Below are 21,547 nucleotides of genomic sequence, written 5' to 3'. Positions count from 1 at the left end.
TGGTGGTGAATATTTATCATCTGAATTTACTGAATACTTGCTAAATCATGGCATCACTAGACAGATATCTTGTCCACACACACCACAGCAAAATGGCATTGCAGAACGCAAGCACCGGCACATTGTAGAGTCTGCCTTAAGCATGCTCCATGACATTGATCTCCCTATGACTCTATGGACTGAGGCATTTCACACGGCTGTTTATGTTATAAATCGATTGCCTTTAGCTCTTCTCGCAGGGAAATCTCCTTTCTTCTTTTTGAATCATGAGCATCCTAAGTATGATGAGCTTTGGATTTTTGGATGCATTTGTTATGTTCATGTTGATTCCAGCCTCCGGAACAAACTTCAAGCTCGGGCTGTTATGTGTCAGTTTGTGGGCTATGCAGATCACTATCGAGGCTATAGGTGTTATAATCCCCTAACAGGTCGTATACATATTTCAAGACATGTTGTTTTTGATGAACTCAGGTTGAAGTTTCACACTTCTTCTAAGGCTCTTCATGATTCAGCGTCCAGACTGTATGATCCATGGTTATGTGCTGATATCTTAGGCGATGGGATTCAACCGACCACCTTCCCAGCCCCTTATGACAGTACTCACATTGAAGCAGATATGTCTGATGCCCAGATGGATGATCCTCCTTTAGACAGGTTTTCTGGCTTGGTTTATTCTCGTCGCACTCCTGCCTCTACTACTGATTCTGCCATTGTTCCTTCCCATCCACGAAGGTCCACTCGAGTGAGGCATCCCATGGATAAATGGGTAAGCTATGACACTTTCACTTTGGATTTTCAGCTTTTTATGACCAGTTTGCATAAACAGACTGAACCAAAGTGTTATTCTCAAGCCTCTAAAAATTCCTGTTGGATTGAAGATATGAATGAAGAAATGGAAGCCTTGAATGAATGTCAAACATGGGAAGTCGTTCCACGGCCAAGGGATAAGAATGTTGTTGGGTCTAAATGGGTTTATAAAATCAAATATAAACCAGATGGCAGTATTGATAGGTATAAAGCTCGACTTGTGGCTAGAGGTTTCACTCAACAACATGGCGAAGATTATGATGAGACTTTCAGCCCTGTTGTTAAGATGAGTACCATTCGAGTTATTCTTTCTCTTGCAGTTACTCTTGGATGGCCATTACATCAACTTGATGTCAAAAATGCATTTCTTCATGGTTTCCTCAAAGAGGACGTTTACATGGAACAACCTCCAGGATATGCTACTAATGATTCTAATTTATGGGTATGCAAGTTGCACAAGTCATTATATGGGTTAAAACAGGCTTCTCGTTCATGGTTTGAAAGGTTCTCCCTTCACATTCAAGAAGCTGGTTTTCAGAAGAGTGCCCTTGATCATTCTCTATTTATCTATCACAAAGGAGGGATCACTACTTGGTTATTGATATATGTGGATGACATAGTTCTCACGGGTAATACTTCCTCTCACATCGTTCAAGTCAAAGAGGTGTTGGAACAACACTTCAAAATGAAGGATCTCGGGGACCTCAGATACTTCTTGGGTGTTGAATTAGACAGGACTGATGACTCTCTCACTCTTTCCCAACACAAGTATGCACTTGATATTCTCACCTCCTCTGGTATGACTGATTGTAAGCCCATTAACACGCCCAGCATTTTGCATGCAAAGTTGAACGTTTCAGATGGCAGTCCTGCATATCCTGATCCGACCTTTTATCGCAGTATTGTTGGGAAACTTCAATATCTGACATTCACTCGGCCCGACATTGTATATGCTGTCAATCAAGTTTCCCAATTTATGCATGCTCCCACAGACACTCATATGGAAGTTGTCAAGCGTATCTTACGTTATCTCAAGGGGACTATTGGCGATGGACTTACTTATAAACGCATGTCTCCTACTGTGGATGGTCATATTATCTCTACTTACACTGATGCTGATTGGGGAGGCGACCATGATGAACGCCGATCTGTTTCTGGCTATTGTGTCTTTCTCAATTCTAACCTTGTCTGTTGGAGTAGTCGCAGACAACGCGCCATTGCAAAATCCAGCACAGAAGCTGAATATAGGGCCATGGCTGCTGGCACTGCTGATGCTACTTGGCTTCGTCACCTCCTTGGGGAATTATCTCTTCCTATTGCTCAGTCTTCCGTGTTGGTTGACAATCAGAGTGCCATTAAAATTTCATTCAATCCCATACTTCACAGTCGTACAAAGCATATTGAGATTGATCAACATTTCATTCGTCAGAAAATAGAAGATGAGGAAATCTCCCCTGCATATATACATACTTCTGAGCAAGTTGCTGATCTTTTCACCAAAGGACTCACTGGATCACAGTTTTGGCATTTGAAGAACAAGTTGGGCATGATGAAAACTCATGCACAACTTGAGGGGGGATGTTAGAATTGTATTTGTCTTGGATATGGATCCAATATGGGATCCATATCCATACGTATGCTCCCCCCCATATGGGCGGTGGCATACTTGTAAATCTTGTAATGTTTTCATGTATTTTGTTTAGAGGAGGAAGATCCTATATATACATAATTAAAGAGGGACACAGACATTACGTGCCCTACTTTTCTCTCTCCTTTTGGCGTCTCCCTCCTCTCTTCCTTTCATCTCTTCTCTTTTATTACTTTGATTTTCAGATTGAAGACTGTTCTCCAAAGCTTGAAGGCGCTCTATCTTGAAGACTTATTCAGATTCTTACATATATCATAGTCACAGATATCAGTGATATCTTCAAAATATTGTGATATTATCACTGTATTTTCAGCAAACGATCTTATAGGTAAAATACTGCGATATTTTGAAAATATCACCAATTTGATAATATCGTGATATTCTCATGATAATATTGTGATATTATCAATTATTTACTGTTTTTACTTATTTTCTACATCTTAATGTGTTTTTCTTCTTTATTTTGCATTTTTTTTTTACTATATGTATCTTTATTATCTAAACATGATATTTTCTTCTTCTTTTCATTCTTTTATGCCCCAAGATTTTTTCAAGATTTATCACCAAACCTATAATATCGCAAGAAATAGCCTTGCCAAGATATAGCCGATACCGATATTTGTGACTATGATATGTGTACATGTAGAAAACTTGAAAACCTAATACTATCATAAGAATGAAAATGTCTGAACACCTTATCACTTTCTAGCTACATAGTTCCAGCACACCACATGCACAAATAAAAAACAAAATTATGAACATGAGCACAGCCTAAAAATCATTGCATTTCTGGAATATATAATAATTGAAAAACAATAGGCGAGTAGAAGTTGAACAGTGAAAGTCATTTATCAGCCATTGAATTTATCTATGATTTCTAACTACCAATTTTCCTTCCAATTCATGTGCAGACAGCCAAATAAATGGAACCATCAGATGGAGAAATTGCATATGAAGTCATGCTAAAATGTCCAACCAGATAAGTTGATATTGAAATGAAATGGGGATCTTCGAAACATGAGCTTAGATTAACAAGAGCAAGTGTCAAGAATGACACTAAAGCATAACCCTTAAAAAGGGTATAACTGGAAACAAAATAAAAATAAAAATGTATTCTTTATTGATATGAAAAACCAATTGCTTAAGAAGCATTGGAGTCAAATACAAGAGGGGCTGCACCCCTTTATATACACAGCTGAAAGAGGACTCAATAGAGCTGTTGGGCACAGTCCAACAGCTCTATTAAGAGCCGTTGGAATGTGTCAGTCCAACAGCTCTATTAAGAGCTGTTGGACTGTGTCAGTCCAACAGCTCTATTGCTAGTCAAGTCTGGACAGGACTTACTAGCAACAGTCATTCTAGTTCAAACTGAACTAGATGACATAAAGACAAAAAATAAAAATAAAGGAAAAAATTACAGAAAAGAAAGAAATGAAAAATGTATTTATATATATATATATATAATAATATAATATTATTATATATACATATATGTACAGTTTTACATTTTAACACTCCCCCTCAAACTTACGATACAATGAGCGAAAGTTTGTCTAAGAGAAAGTGAAATCGGGGAGTAGCGAGAGGCTTTGTAAAGAAGTCTGCTAACTGATATTCTGAAGTGACATATGGCAGATCAATTATCCCGTGTAGATATTCCTCTCTGACGTAGTGACAATCCATTTCGATGTGTTTGGTGCGTTCGTGAAATGTTCTGTTACTGGCAATGTAGATCGCACTTTTGTTGTCACAACACATTTGTGAAGCCTTTGTTGCTTCAGCTCCCATGTCAGCAAGCAGTCGTCGGAGCCAAACTACTTCCATGGTCGTGGTTGCCATGGCTCTGTATTCAGCTTCGGTGGATGAGAGAGATACCTTCTGTTGCTTTTTACACCACGAGATTAATGATTCCCCTAAAAAGACACAAAAGCCAGTGGTTGAGTGTCTGTTATTGGGATCACCTCCCCAATCAGCATCAGTATATGCAATTAAATCAAGAGAAGAGGAGGAAGATAAGAAAAGTCCTCGTGAAAAAGAGGACTTGATGTATCTGATAATACGCATGATTGCTCCCATATGAACAGAAGTAGGAGCATGTTGAAATTGACTTGCTGTATGAACAGCATGTGCTATATCTGGTCTGGTAATGGATAGATAGGAAAGTGCCCCGACAAGCTGTCTGTAAGGAGTAGGGTCTGCAAGAAGTTCTCCATCATCAATCTTCATTTTAACATTAACAACTTCTGGAGTGTCAACTTTCTTATCATCAGTAATACCAGACCTGAAAACAATATCAAAAGCAAATTTAGTCTGAGATAATAAATATCCTCTAGGAGAATAAGCAACTTCAATGCCTAAAAAATATCTCAACAAGCCCAAATCAGTCATTTCAAAATGAGATTTAAGAAGTGTTTTGATTGTTTCAACTCCCTGTTTATCGCTTCCGGTGATGATCATATCATCCACATAGAGAAGAAGCACAATGATCCCTGCATCAGAATTCTTAATAAACAAAGCAGTGTCAGTTAAACAGAATTGAAAACCAATATCAATCATAACACGACTAAACCTATCATACCAAGCTTTTGGTGCTTGTTTAAGTCCATAAAGAGCTTTTTCTAAGCGAAGGACTTTACCCTTAGGAATACTTAGACCAGGAGGGGGTTCCATATATACTTCTTCAACTAGCTTTCCATTTAAAAAAACATTTTTAACATCCATTTGAAAAATAGACCATTTTTTGATAGAAGCTAAGGCAATTAAGGTTCGGACAGTAGTCATACGAGCCACCGGAGCAAAGGTTTCTTCATAATCAATCCCATATTCTTGGGCATAACCTTTGGCTACTAAACGGGCTTTATATCTTTCAAGAGTACCATCACTCTTTTAATTTTATAAACCCATCCACATCCTATAGTTTTCTTCCCTGGAGGAAGATCTTGAATATTCCATGTAGAAGCCTTTTCAAGTGCATCTAATTCAGCTTTCATGGCTTCTATCCATTTGATATCATTTTTTGCTTGAAAATATGTGGATAGTTCTTCATATGAGTGAATTAATGCAATAACTGCCCTATATGTGGGTGAGAAAGACTCGTATGATACAAACTTTCCTGGAGGCCTCGAGATTCGGGATGATTGTCTAGTTGGAATGTTAGAATATTTCTCAAGTGCACATGGAGGATTAGACTCTTGTCGCCTGGAATATTGAATACTAGTATCTCTATGAACTTCTTCATTTTCAACATTAAGATCAATAATTCTTTGATTATCATCAAAGTTACAGTCAAGGTCATATTCATCAAATGTTGATGTTAGATCTAGCAAAAAGGAGTACTCAGTGACGTCTTTTAATTTTCTAAAATCAAAGAAGCTCTCCTTTTCAAGAAAGGAAACATTTCTAGACACATATAGTTTATTATTTTTGAAGTCAAAACATCTATAACCTTTCTGGTTTTCAGCATATCCTAAAAAGGCACAGGGAATCGCACGAGGGGAAAGTTTATCATTTTTGTCAGTAAATATGAAACATTTGCACCCAAATATTCTTAATCTAGAGTAGTCTGGAGAAATGTTCATAAGTTTTTCAATGGGAGTGATATTTTGTAACGAAGAAGATGGCATCCTATTAATGAAATAGGTGCAGTTAAGGCAGCTTCTGCCCAAAAGTCTTTCGGGACTTGATTTGCTATTAATAAAGTCCTAGTGGTTTCTATAATATGGCGATGTTTTCGTTCTGCCAGTCCATTTTGTTGAGGTGTATAAGGACAAGATCTTTGATGTGTGATGCCATGCAATTTAAGATAATTTTGAAAATCTGTGGATAAAAACTCTCCCCCTGAATCTGTGCGAAAAATAGTAATATCATTTTGAAACTTGTTTTTAACCATATTATGAAAAGTTTGAAAGTATGAAAATACTTCAGACTTATGTTTGAGAAAGTACATCCACGTATGTCGGGAGAAATCATCGACAAAAATAACATAGTAAACAAATCCTCCTTTAGAAATTACTGGTGCAGGACCCCAAACATCCGAGTGTATTAATTCAAGTGGTCTTGAAGAGAAAAAGGTTCTGTTCTGAAATGGTAATCTTTTCATTTTGCCGAAAATACAATCTTTACAATCAAATGATTCAGAGTTACAAAATTTCCCTAGATTTGGAAAATGTTGGATTTTGGCTATATGTGGGTGACCAAGTCTCTTATGCCACAATTTCAACTCTATTTTTTGAATATTATAACAAAAAGCTTTCTTCGGCATTTCCAAAAAATCCATGTAATAGAGTCCTCCTTCTCTATGGCCTTCCTCAATCAGCTTGCCTGACTGACGATCCTGTACCCAACAACCATGAGAAGAAAAAGAAATATTACACCCATAATCAGAAATTTGAGATACAGATAAAAGATTTAAATTTAATTTGGGAACATGTCTAATTTCTGGAATAAAAAATTTTTTTGTTTTATAAATTTTTTCAAAATTTCCTATTCCTTCTATTTCAAGAAAAGTCCCATCAGCAGTAAAGACCTTTGACACACTTGTTTTATTTTTAACACATTTGGATAGACTTTGATTATTTGGGGTCATATGAAAAGATGCACCAGAGTCAAGAAGCCAAGAAATTTTACCTAGATCAGAAAAAGATGAGGCTGCTGCGCCGGTTGAAGCTTCAGATGAGGAAGAGGCACCTTTGATGAGAGGCTGAAGAATCTCCATTAGTTGGGTCAGGGAAACTGGTGCATCCTGATCTTTAGGCTCCGATCCAACAATTGCAGCTCTTTTTTCTCTCAGCTCCTTAAGTTTGGGACATTGTGGTCTGTAGTGTCCCGGTTCATGACAGTGATGACAAATAACTTTCTTCTTATCATAGTCACCATTTTGTCGGTTAAAGTGAGGAGGCCTATATGATCGAACATGATTCCCTGGTCTAGACACGGCTAAAACAGAATCATCTTCAATTTTTAAAGAACCTTTCCGGAGACGATTTTCTTCCATTGTTAACTCTTCAATAGTTTCAACAATAGAAGGAATTTTTCCCCGGTGAAGTAGTGCCGATTTAGTGGTTTCAAATTCCGGCCTTAATCCAGTGATAAACTGGTAAAAATGTTCAGCATCAAGTTGTTTCTGACGAAGCTCGATGTCTTCGGCACAATGCCACTTTGGTTCTAAAATGGAAAGTTCTTCCCAAAGTTCGGACAACCCATTGTAATATTCACGAATAGTTTTGTCTCCTTGTGTCATCATTCGAACTTTTTCTTGGAGGTTGCACACGTGTGCAATATCTTTAAGGGAATACATATTCTTAAGGTATTCCCATGCCTTATCGGCATGATCAAATTTGGCAAGACTTGAGCATTTTTTAATGTCAACGCTATTGATAAGCCATGACATTATCTTCGCATGAGATATTCTCCATTCTTTCCATTTCTTCTCGTATGAGGCAATAGCCTTGATTTTCTCTTCTTCCGATAGAGGGACCTCTTTATCTCCCTCCTTTTTAGTAAGAGATAGCTTAGGTTCCGAATCGGAACCATCCACAATCCCCCATAAGCCTTTTCCGCATATATGGTGCTTCATGATTGAAGCCCATGTTACATAGTTCGTATCGCTTAGTTTCATAGGCATGATGGTGACTTTATCATTGTCATCCATCGATTACAAGGAGAGAAAGAATAGGGATAGAAGAGAAACAAGAAGGAAAATGAAAAAGAAAGAAAAAAAAAACAATACAACAAGATGTGAAATCTTCTCCAATGAAGTGATAAAACACTTATCTTCAAGTGGCGAACACTTTTGCAAACGGGCACGGAAACCGAAGCAGCTTTTCCTCAAGATTTAGTACTTCCGCGGCTTTGATACCATGAAATGAAATGGGGATCTTCGAAACACGAGCTTAGATTAACAAGAGCAAGTGTCAAGAATGACACTAAAGCATAACCCTTAAAAAGGGTATAACTGGAAACAAAATAAAAATAAAAATGTATTCTTTATTGATATGAAAAACCAATTGCTTAAGAAGCATTGGAGTCAAATACAAGAGGGGCTGCACCCCTTTATATACACAGCTGAAAGAGGACTCAATAGAGCTGTTGGGCACAGTCCAACAGCTCTATTTAGAGTTGTTGGAATGTGTCAGTCCAACAGCTCTATTAAGAGTTGTTGGACTGTGTCAGTCCAACAGCTTTATTGCTAGTCAAGTCTGGACAGGACTTGACTAGCAACAGTCATTCTAGTTCAAACTGAACTAGATGACATAAAGACAAAAAATAAAAATAAAGGAAAAAATTACAGAAAAGAAAGAAATGAAAAATGTATTTATATATATATATATAATAATATAATATTATTATATATACATATATGTACAGTTTTACATTTTAACAGATATCAAATGCCAACAGCAAAGCAAAGAAGGTAAGTTACATAATAGGACAAAAATATCCATATTGGCTTCTCAAGAAATGTAGTAATGAGCAATGGAGGTTAAATGATGCTCATGACATTGAATATCCAGTATCCACCATGATCAAACTTGCATGTTCATTCTAATAGAAGCTGAACACCTGATGCCTTCAAAATCATCATTAAACAGAAAAATATTCGAAAAGCATGCCAGACCATGTAGAAGACAAAAAGGGTAGGCCTAAGATAATTGACAAACATATCTTTGACGCGTTTTGCATACCCATGATCGCATAATTAATGCCAACTGTGGTGACGATTTTGATATAGGTTTATAGAGTTAAAGAAGGAAAAGATAGTGTCATGAGAAAAACTAGGGGAATACTTCGATCCGGATATAGTCAGTAGCAGGGTTACTGGAAGCGCCATAGGACATGGGGAAGCCGAAGCGCATTTCGGAAGCGTGAAATATGGTGCTTCCGAAACGTGTTGGGAAGCGTGCTTCGAAGCTCGCTTCCCCTTCTTTTTTCTTCTTTTTTTGTGTTTTCATTTTTATTTTTATTTCTTTTTTCTCTTTTTCTGCTTTCCCCTCGCCTCCCCCTCGCTTCATAGGTCGCTTCCTAAGTCACTTCCAGTTCGCTTCTCTTCTCGCTTCCGAGACGATTCCTGATTCGCTTCTAAGTCGTCCCGCGCTTCCCGCTTCCTAACATTTTTGAAGTGCCTCACTCCCCGCTTCCCCGACTGGCAACTCTGGTCAGTAGTAAGATTAGTTAAAGCTTTATCTTGAATCTCAAAAACACACTAAGTTTCTTGATCGTTGAGAGAAAATATCAAAACTCTGAGCATAAATATATAATGATAAGCTAAATAGAAGACACTATGGATTATGGACCAAATGTACAAGACCTTGGTGGCATTAAGCATAGCAACATTAGTATAAGAGATCATGCAAATGAGTGCACAAGCAAGCAAATGATATATTATCATGCTGCAAACTGGTATTTCATTGGTAGTAGTGAGTCTGGCATCATCTATGGGGTATCATGCAGTATATTTCATATGAGAGCAATATCTCAATTTAGAATCAGTTGTAAATGCCAAAAACAATGTGGAATTCTTCCACCAAACAAACTTCATCAACTAGTTTTTACATATGGTAAACATGCAATGTTGTCAGAATCGTATTGAAATCGATTCAGATTTCGAACCAAATTGAGCTGAATCGGATAATTTTTAACCGTCAATGACATGTCAAAAAATATTAAAATAATATTCAAAATATTAAACAACTATTTTAAATTATTTTTAAAGTTTATTTAAAAATAATCCAAATCAGCTCGGTTTCGCATTGATTTTTGGCCAACGATACTAACAACATTGTAAACATGTCCATGATGATCTCAAGTTACAAACATGGCAACAGTACAAAGAAGAAACAATGATGCTGGTATAAAAAAGAACTTCACAATGTTATGGTTTATACTTAAATGTTCATGAACTTTCATCTCTTTCAATCCAAGTGGCAAGTGAAAACTTTGTTCTATGGGCTCCCAACTGAACTAAAGGTGTATAGTGCATCTTTTGATAGAATAATTTAGTAAGATCATGTGCAAGGAAAATTCTCTATGCAATTTCAAAACTGGCAGATATTCGCATTGCAGATGGGCACTTACCATGGGTTACGTTAACTGAGATCCATAAATAACAAAAAATAAATAAAAGATGCTGACATTGAGATCATACAATTATGGATCTTGTTCACAAAAGTTAGCTAAAGTGCCTTGAGTACTATATTTTTTGTGCATATACATTCGCTCAACCTATCATGTGAAAAAGTCAAGCTTGCATGAATGAAGGATGACTAAAAGCATCTTGTCTGATAAACATCATGCACCAATTCGGTTAAGAAATTTGAGCTGGATTACATGGTCACAGAAAGGATTGTCAACCTAAGTGCACGTCCACCTACAATTTTTTTGTGTTTAATTCGAAACTGAGATTGCATTATTAAACTATAATATAGATCTGTGTAACTAATGAAGCCATCTTATTCATTTTGAAATGATTAAATTGTTTTTGAAATAGATTTTATTAAGAAATACTTGTTGTCATTTCATAAAATACAATACGGAGTATTCAAGAAAATTTGTACAAGGTCACATTCAAGTTTTAGGCAAATTCCTCCATCTTGGTGATGCTTTCACTCTCTATAATACCGGAGACCAGAGGGGAACTTGCCCCGACCAAACAGAACCACCACCACAAATTATTTCCTTACAGAAAATAAATAATGATTGTATGTTATATTTAATGCATACAATATCTAATCTCAGGATTAGACTTTATTTGAAGTGAGATCTATTGGCAAAGTTTCATGTAACTTTATATGTAAACTTATATTAATGAGCTGTTTATGGTATTGGAAATCTAATAATGATTTCAAAGCAAAAATTTAGAAGCTAATATGATGTGTTTGAGTACATAGTTCCATGCGTATGAATGTCCATATATATGTCCATTACGTGTATACATGCAGGTAAATATGGATGTATATGCATATATCTATATAAAAATTTTGTGGTTACCTTGCCTAAGTTTCAAAAGAATGAGGAGATCTCTAGTGAGGAAGCACTAATGGAGCTTTATTTACAGGGCATTTTGAAAACTGATATTAAATAAATGTAACATTGTGTTATCCATGGCAGTGATACACTGAAGAACAACCAGATACAAATGATGAATACTGCCCTAACTGTGTGTAGGAAATATTATTATACTTCTCTCAGTAACATGATCCTTGACATGTGTGTTCAACAGACATGTGATACGTGTCTTGGGGGTCATTCGCAAAACATGGTTGGTCATCATCCTTTCTCTACAAGTTTACAATTGATCCAAATCAAGAAAGTTTATTGGGCAATACCAAGAGGACAACATTGACAGAAATGCTGAAACAACCTTCTACTCCTATGACTTCGCAGAGTACTTCCTCCCAGGAAAAAAAAAGAAATGCACGATTGATTACGCATTTCTGTGTGAGTAAAAATAGAAACCTAATAATAAGAAAATGCCCCAATTTTAAATTTTTACCTTTGCTTCTCAGGTGATCCATTCGCGTGGATTGCTCATAGCTAGTGGAATCCTGTGAACAGAAGATAATATTGTTTAAATATTAGTTATCTCAGACCAAGATTACCATTGCATACTAAACTTTTAAGAAACAGGATTTCTTCGAAATCAGGTCACCAGACATGCAAAACTCCCAAAGCACATATTGCATGGGTGCCATAAAAGTTGCTTTGAAATGTCTATCATGATGAACCATTATCCTGATAGAAGTTTTCGTTTGCCTTGTCTAATGTACAAAAGCGCACATCATATAGCAGATGAGAAACTATTCAAAAACTAGTTGAGAGAGAAGAAAGATAGTTGCAGCAGAGTCAAAAAGCATACAGTTCATTTCTTCTCCATTCCTTCTTTTCCATGAAAGATATAGAGGACATGATTGTTGCACATAGAAAATATTCGTTTTCATGCAAAATCCAAGCAAATGTGCACTTGCAGTCTATGTCACATGAATAAGGCTGTGGATATGGGGATACAGCCATTTTTATGGAGATTCCAATATAACTAGTGTATAAGGGGATACAGCATGGGAGTAAAAATGGAGTCTGTGACATAGCTTGCCACGTGACTCACACATGGCAGAACAAAATTTCATATTTTCAGCAGCACTGATTCATCATTTCACCAGGGAGCACTTCCTGAGTAGGACCAAAGAACTACATATCAGAGCAAAGTCACTTTAGAATCAGAACAAGCAAAATGGCAACAGAAGACATTCTGATGAAGATAGAATTACAAGAGAAAGTAGCGGGAGACAGGAGACTAAAGGTGAGAGATCCAATAACAAGAAGATGGAAATGACAGCCTTCAACACCCATGCACTTATGAATACATGAAGTATGTGAAAATCAAGCCTCACACATTCAAAAAAAAAATCATTGGGCCTACTTCCCAGATCCCTAACTAAAGCAAATGGGCTTCAGGAGATGCAGCCATCTATTATTTCACAGGGTGGGGTCCTAACCACCTATCTCTACCCTCACTAGCCACTCCCACATCAAACCAAAAAGAACAAGTGTTTAGCAATGTTCATAACTTCATACTATATGAACAGATACAGACAGCCCACCTCTTCTACCATGATGTCAACTGTTAAAATATATCTCCAAAACCAATGTTGTAAGTATATATATATATATACTTATATACATAGAGATACATATACATATTCTAAATATATCTATATGTATCTCTCTCTCTCTCTCTCTCTCTCTCTCTCTCTCTCTCTCTCTCTCTCTCTCTCTATATATATATATATATATATATATATATATATATATATATATATATATATAAGTATATATATATATATCTTTTTATTATTTTACCTGAAAAGGGTATTATTGTAATTTCACATCTCCCCCCCCCCCCCCAATGTGGCCCTTTACATTTGTATAAATAGGGGTGTTCCCCCTTTTGTTTTGTAAGCTTGAGAGGCTCAAGCATTTCTCTTTTATTGAAATGCATGCTTGCTCTCTTTTGTGTATTTTACATATTTGTGCAAGTGTGGTGTAAGTGCATTCGTGCACTTTTGTTTGTCAAGTATTTGTGCTTGCATGCTTGTAGCCTCTTAGTAGGCAATTTTACATGGCATCATAGTAAGGTTGATGATAGAGGATCGTGGGATTCTTTGTTTTTTGAGTGCCTCGAACAGGGTGTGTCATTGGTGTTTTGAAGATTGAAGTGGTGGATCTTGCTTCTCCAATATTTTAGAAGAATCTTGTGCAAGTAAAACCTAAAGATTTCCTCTTGGTACGTATTTCTTCTTCCATCATTACTCTCTAATGGGCGAAAAAGAGTTCTCCTTTGCTCTCGGCTTTAAACTAAATGACTCCAACTATCATGTTTGGGCCGAAAACATGGAGGCCCACATAAAAGGGAAGGGTTTGTGGGGTTATGTGCAAGGCACAATCCCAGAACCCAAACCAAAGATTACTATTGTTAAAGATGGAGAAATCAAGATTCTTGAAGGAGATGAAAGAACCAAAGAGCTTGAGGATTACTCCAAGAAACATGACGAATGGGAAATGAAGAATTTTAAGATTATTTCTTGGATTTTCTAGTCGGTTGAAACCAAGATTAATGCTAATATTATCAAGTTCAAGAAAGCTTTGGAAGCTTGGCATTATCTTGAAAAAATATATACCTCAAGAGACCTATCACATAAATACTACCTCCAAAAGAAAGCTCTTACTCTTCAACAAGGCGACATGACTATTAGAGAATATTTCACCGACCTTTCTTCTATTTTGGATGAGCTTGCTATGCTTGAGCCTAAATGGAGTGGAGATGCAATAGAACTCTGTCACAAGCAACTTGAAGAAGATCGGTTCTTCAACTTCTTGAATGGGCTAAGGCCCGAATTTGAGCAAATAAGGTCATCTCTTTTATCATCTTTTACTCCTCCCTCTCTTGAAAATGTTCTCACCAAGTTAAGTGGTGAAGAGACCCGTATGGGTTTAAGTAAACAATGATCAAATGTTCTTGTTGTTCCTTGTAATTATGAAGAAAAAAATGGGGTCAATGCTGTATCAAGACCCGAAAACAATGTAAAAACCTATCAGCCTCCTCATTTTAAATCACAAAATCAAGGTGAGAATAGTGGTCAAAGAGGGGAAAAGGACTATAACAAAATTATTTGTCATTTCTATAAAGAACCCGGGCATATCAAACCCATATGTACCAAATGGAAAAGGCTTCTAGCCATGGCCACCACCAGTATACCGCAAAAGGAGGCATCTTCAAGTGGACATCTCTCTCTAAGTCAAATAGTGGAAGCTCTTCAACCTCTCCTCAAGGGAGCTACCTCTGGTGCCGTCGTGGTAAAGTTTTTTGGCTTTTGGACTCCGGTGCATCCTTTCATACGTCCCCAAACATATATTCTCTTTCTGATTATTCAAAAAATATTTCTCCATCCTTTGTTTCCACTGCGGATGGAACCTCTCTTGAAATTAAAGACATAGGTAATTTTGAAACTCAAGATTTTTTTATTGCAAAAATTAGATTTATACCTAAGCTAAACTTAAATATTCTCTCTGTTTCTCAACTCTCGGACCATGGTTGCGATATTAAATTCTTTTTTGATAAATGTTTAATACAGGATTGTCGATCCGGGAAATTGATTGGGGAAGGCTTTAGAAAGGGAGACTTATACTATATGGACTCTCTTCAAGTTCCAAATTTTTTTTTGTAATGTTGCCCGACACAAAGATGTAAATGTGTGGCACAAAAAACTTGGTCATCCTAATATCACCAAGTTGTCTTACTTACATTTTGCAAAAGATCTCTGTAAAAGTTCGTTTTCTTGTAAAGAGTGTATTCTCGGAAAAATGTGAAGTTTGTCTTTTGAACAAAAAACTATGTTCTCTTCTAAACCTTTCGAAATTGTTCATTCAGATGTTTGAGGACCCGCACCAGTTGTTTCAAAAGGAGGCTTTTCTTATTATGTAATTTTGTGGATAATTTTTTCAGATATTCATGGATTTATTTTCTTAAGTATAAGCATGAAAGTGTTTTCGTATTTTAAAACTTTTCACATAATGATCAAGAATCAATTCAACAGTAACATAAAAATATTTAGAAGTGATTCTAGAGGAGAATATCTCTCCAATCAATTTAAGAAATACCTTGAAAATAGTGGTATTGTTCACCAAAGATCTTGTCCTAAAACCCCTCAACAAAATGGGTTGGCCGAAAGGAAACATATGCACATCATTGAGACCACTAGGACCCTTCTTATATCCCAAAATATTCCTAAAAACTTTTGAGCCGAAGCAGCTCTTGCTTCTGTGTATCTTATAAATCGCTTACCATCTAGGAATTTGGGAAAGATATCTCCTTTTGAAGTATTACATAAGATAGAACCTGATTATAATAGGTTACGGGTCTTTGGTTGTAAGTGTTTTATACTTACAGATAAGAATGACAATCTCTCTCCCAAGGCTATTCCTTGCGCCTTTCTTGGATATTCCAAAACTCAAAAAGGGTTTCGTTGTTATGACCTTAGAAATGATAAGTTATATGTCTCAAGAAATGTGACATTCTTAGAAAACGAAAGCGGCTTTGAAAAGAATGTTTCTCAACAAGAAAATATTGATTACTCTTTCTTATTTGACTTATTGTCTAGTGATGATGATATACCTAATGATGATGACGTATCATCAAAACATGATGAGGAAAATGGAGTTGATGATGGTGAATATAACTCACCTAATATCCAAAAAGGTAGAATTTCAAGTGACCCTATAACCTATTCTCGTAGAAATCGAGATACTTTCAGAAGTGCTATTGATCAATATAGTGAGTTTGTTCCCACTATTGACCACAGAAGATCCGAAAGGAATAGGAGACCTCCAACTTGTTTCATTTCTTTTGATTCGTTTTCACCCAGATATAGGGCGTGTCTTATCGCTATTCATTCTTACTTTGAACCAAGAATTTTTGAAGAAGCTAAAAAATGTATAGAATGACAAGAAGCTATGCAAAATGAACTCAATGCTCTTAGGAAAGCTGAGACATGGGAATTCCAAACTCTACCTATAGGAAAGAAAACTATAGGTTGTCGTTGGGTTTTTAAGGTTAAGACTAAGAGCAATGGATCTCTGAAGAGATACAAAGCTCGCTTAGTCGCAAAAGGGTATGGACAAGAATATGGTATTGATTATGAAAAAACTTTTGTTCATGTAGCCCGAATGGTTACAGTTAGATGTCTTATCACTATTGCGTCTATTAAAAATTGAAACATTTTTCAAATGGATGTGAAAAATGATTTTTTGAATGGTGATCTTAACGAAGAAGTTTATATGGATGCCCCACCAGGCATGAAGATTCCTAAAGATACAGTTTTTCGCCTTCGAAAAGCTCTCTATGGTTTGAAACAGGCTCCCAAAGTCTGGTATGATAGATTTACCAGTGTAATGCTGGAAAATAGATTTTCCTCTTGTTATACTGATACTGCTTTGTTTACTAGAAAATCTGATGCAGGGATTGTGATATTATTACTCTATGTTGATGATATGTTAATTACAGGTGATGATGTTCAAGGCATCAAGGGTATTAAGTTCGTCTTGACTTCAAAATTTGAGATGTCAAATTTAGGTTTTCTGACATACTTTCTTGGAATTGAAGTTGCTTGTTCTCGACGTGGTTATTTTTTATCTCAGTCTAAACTTGCTTGTGAGATTATTGACAGGTCAGGAATTTCTGATGACAAAGTCTGCGACACTCCTGAAGTCGTGGGACCAAAAATGAAGATTGATGACGGAATCCCTCTAACCGACCCTACTCCTTACAGGCAATTGGTAGGCTCGTTGATGTATCTTAGCATCACTCGGCCTGATTTGTCGCATGCTATTCACATAGTTAGTCAGTTCCAGCATGCTCCCACAACCGTTCATATGAGTGTTGTTCTTCGCATTATTAGATATCTAAAGGGAACCGTAAATAAGAGAGTATTTTTATCTTCTTCTGAATTAATGTTAATTGCTTAAACTGAATCTGATTGGGGAGGTGACCCTAATAACTGTCACTCCACCACTGGTTTTTGTGTTTTCTTAGGGGAGTCTCTAATTTCATGGCGATGTAAAAAGCAACAGAAGGTTTCTCTGTCATCCACCGAAGCATAATATAGAGTCATGGCATCCACTACCATGAAAATTGTATAGATTCAGCGTCTTCTGGAAGATATGGGAGTGTTTATTAGAGAACCAACAAAGCTATATTGCGACAACAAAAGTGCAATTTATATTGCCAAGAATCACACCTTTCATGAGTGAACAAAGCATATAGAGATAGACTGCCATTATGTCAGGAAAGAATACTTGAAGGTCATTGATCTCCCGTACGTGACGTCTGAGTATCAACAATCGGACTTCTTCACTAAGGCTCTTTGCTCGCCCAGATTTCATTTTCTTCTTGACAAACTTGCGATTATCGCACCATAAGTTTGAGGGGGGGTGTTAAAATATATCTCTAAAACCAATGTTGTAAGTATATATATACTTATATACATAGAGATACATATACATATTCTAAATATATTTATAAGTATCTCTATATATAAGTATATATATATTTATTATTTTACCCAAAAAAGGTATTATTGTAATTTCACATTTTACGCATATTCCACTTGGAATATGTTGTAATCTTTTTTTCTTTTCTTTCTTTTTCCCTTATTTTTTATTTTTATTCATTTTTATTTAATGTGTCACATTGGGGGTCCCCCCAATAGAGTCGTTGGGGGCTCCCCAACGACTCCTTTGGGACCCCCCCCCCCATGTGGCCCTTTACATTTGTATAAATAGGGGTGTTCCCCCTTTTGTTTTATAAGCTTGAGAGGCTCAAGCATTTCTCTTTTATTGAAGTGCATGCCTTAAGTGCATGCTTGCTCTCTTTTGTGTATTTTACGTATTTGTGCAAGTGTGGAGTAAGTGCATTCGTGCACTCTTGTTTGTCAAGTATTTGTGCTTGTATGCTTGTAGCCTCATAGTAGGCAATTTTACAGTCAACTTCAAGAAACACAACTTATCACAAGCAAGTCAAAACATCTTGGACGCTCCCCAGTGATTTCAAGTCTTCGAGCAAGAAAACCAAAGTATGCTAGTCAAACAATTAAATGATATACATTTACCATTTCAGGACAAGCAGATCAGCATTGCAAGAACTACATGTTTTACAGGAACTCCAGAGGTGCAACCAAATTTGCACTTGTACCAATCATTTGGAGGAAGCATACCCAGGTCAGGCATCAACATCTAAAATTTTGAAATAGTTCAAGAATCTAGCATGTCTTGCTTCACGAACAACAAAGGGTGTTAAAAAAATCACTCTACATCTGTACTTCTATGAATAGGTGCTGCACCTTGGAATGTTATTACAGGAGAAAGAGGTCAAATTGCAAACGGATTTGACTAACCTCCATACAACCTTGATGTCAAAGTTGTAATCCACATGCACATATGTGCACCATGTGTCTTTGCATGAACTACCTATGAAATATGTAATGCAACATAAACAATGTCCAAATAATGTCATAGCCAAATGTAACATACATGACTAATCTGAAAGATTATAAGAGTGCCTAAAAATCCTAAAAGAGAAAAGAGAGGATGAGCAATTGTATCTGTAAATGGATGCTACAGCCTACACTCACTTGCCGGACACAACTTCCACCAATTGACAAGATAGACACTAAACTTGCTAACTGAGACTAGTTATATCCTTCCTGAAACGTATATCTCCAGACAACAACTCTGTGATCCTTATGATTCACAAAAAAATCAATTTATATGATAAAGAGGTTTGAATTGCGATCAATTCTACCATTTGTGTAAATCAGAAAACCAACTTTGACTTCAAATTCACATTTCTGATAAAACGATCTGTATCTTCTATCTTCCGGAGAAGGGGAGGCTGGAAAACATATGGTGGTGGTGCAGTGCCATCCTCTTGGCAGAAATCCAGCTTGAGACAACAACAATCAGTAGAACATGTTCACTTTCTTCTTTTCAATGACTGTGGTGGCCACAATTATAGCATATACACCACGTGTGGCTAAAAAATGACAATAACAACAACCTTGGCTGCAAGACTAGGACAACCTTTGATCCAAGAAAATTGAATAAACATATAGCGAAAGCATTTTGTCATTTCTATAGCCATGAATACTGAAGGCCCTAATATCTTCATCAATGAAAGCAACCCAAGACGGATGTCCTCGCATATCAACCATCTATTTCCGTTGATCTGGGCGGGTGGTGGAAGAGAGTTCGGTTGGCTTTATGGCCTAGCATACCAGGCGGCTCAATCTTCTTGATTTCTGCAGTGTACATCGCTCCCGCCAGCTAGCTATGTCGGTTAACGGATTGAGGCGAAAAGTCCAATGCACCCTTGGAGATTTGGGAATGAACCAGACCCATTGATTGCCCCGTTAGCCTCGGGAGCATGCACAGGAATCCTGACATGGCAGGGGGGAGGGGGAAACTAATGAGGAAGATGACCCAGGTAGAGAAGCAAGAGAAAAAAGATGAATTCCAATGTTTCGAATAAGGAGATTCAGGCTTGTGCTGATGGAGTCTACTTCATGGCCGGAGAGGACTAGTTGCGGGGTTATGGAGAGGAATTGTTTTCGTATATGCGACGAGCTCAAGAATGAACAATGAGCCAGGGAGAACTGTAATTACTTGAGTCATAAACATGCGCATGCTATCTATAAACCTGCAGACATCTTCACTTCCTCGTCTCTAACACTCAAAAGCAGCCGCATCCACGAAAGTTAAAAGCCTTCTAAAATCTGCTTGCAACGCATCTCTAATGCAACATGAAGATCGTTGCGCACTTGCAGACTGTCCTGTCCCAAGAACCTCCAGTTTTCTATCATCATCGTTTTCTCACAATTCGCCTATCAAGAATTTAGAATTTGGATTCGGAATAAACAATTGTTCAACGATCATGCAACAAAAATCATCAGAATCGTATTAACATTGGCAGCACCGATTATCAATATTAGGCTTACTAATTCGCTATATCTACGCAAAGATCCGGCCTCATAAAAAGCCTAAACCCACAAAAAGAAAAAAGAATCGAACAGGACATAATTCACTAAAAGGAAAAAAAAGGAACAAAATCCAATGACCTTCTCCAATATCCGCCGTTCCTTCTCGCTTTTCAAGGCCTTGAGCCTCACCCGCAGCTTCTTCCCTCCGTCGGGCAAAGACAAGCTATCGGCCAATGTCCGGACCCTCTGGATCTTCTCATCGAGCTGCTGATCGGTGAGGAAGTCGGGATTGCCGTCATTCTGATCAGGCTCGGGCGCGAACCGACTCGACTTCACGACCTCCAGTTCCATACCGCCGCCCTCCCCGATCCTCGGCGCCAAATCCTTCCAATCGAGGTTGAGCGGCCTCTTCTCCATCGATCGGTCGACGAAGCGAAGCGACGGCTTCTTCTTCTACGATTGCAGAGGAGAGGAGAGAGAATGGGGTCTGACCCTTCCGTGAAATCTTGAGGAGCACGCTTTCCTTCTTTTTTTTCCTCCGATCGGTTTTCTTTTCTTTCGCCTTTTCGCGCTTCTTTCCTTTTCTTCGACCGTCGGCCTGGGAGTGTTGAGGGAACTTAGCTGGCAACTTTGTTTTTTTGTTTTGTTGCTTATATAAATCACTTTGTTTCCTCACTCACGACGGGAAACAATAACAGCATTCTACTAGGAAAATGAGGAGAGGGTGGTGTGTGTTCTTCCCTAAACACAATTTCACGTGTTCCTAAGTGTAAGGAGGAATATCTTGGGACCGGCAATAATTTATATGCCAACGTAGCACATGATGATTTTATAATAAAATAACATACTAAAAAAGGTAAATATGCTTTTGACAGAAATGTTTTTTAGTAAGATAAATATGCGATGAATGAAAATATTCTCTCGCTCCCCGTATATACATTTGCATGTTTCGTCTTTGTTGTAGCACAAGCTAAAAACAAAGGCAAAAAGAGGAGGAGAAGGAGAAGCAAAGAACTACACTTATTAGAAAGAAAACTTTTCTTGGTTCGTTTCTACCTTGTGAAGATAG

At 37.2% G+C, this 21,547-nt stretch overlaps 1 protein-coding gene across 2 annotated transcripts in view; it reads right to left on the bottom strand.

Annotated features, from left to right (window-relative positions):
- LOC149843603 (ubiquitin-like-specific protease 1D) overlaps positions 1-21,089 on the bottom strand; it is a 128,561-nt gene extending 107,472 nt beyond the window's left edge. For both annotated transcript variants that reach the window (XM_090001875.1, XM_090001876.1), the window contains exons 1-2: positions 20,617-21,089; positions 11,946-11,997 (exon numbers count right to left, since the gene is read on the bottom strand). In XM_090001875.1, coding sequence (XP_089858001.1) covers positions 11,946-11,997; positions 20,617-20,895 — 331 coding nt within the window. In that variant the 5' untranslated portion in view covers positions 20,896-21,089. The remainder of the gene's footprint in view (positions 1-11,945; positions 11,998-20,616) is intronic.
- Positions 21,090-21,547: the final 458 nt, after the last annotated feature.

The sequence above is a fragment of the Nuphar pumila genome, chromosome 3 (assembly GCF_984573655.1).
Source record: "Nuphar pumila chromosome 3, dmNupPumi1.hap1.1, whole genome shotgun sequence".
Classification (NCBI taxonomy): domain Eukaryota; kingdom Viridiplantae; phylum Streptophyta; class Magnoliopsida; order Nymphaeales; family Nymphaeaceae; genus Nuphar; species Nuphar pumila.
Note: the sequence above shows the minus strand (reverse complement) of the source record. Positions and strands in the feature narration are given on the sequence as shown.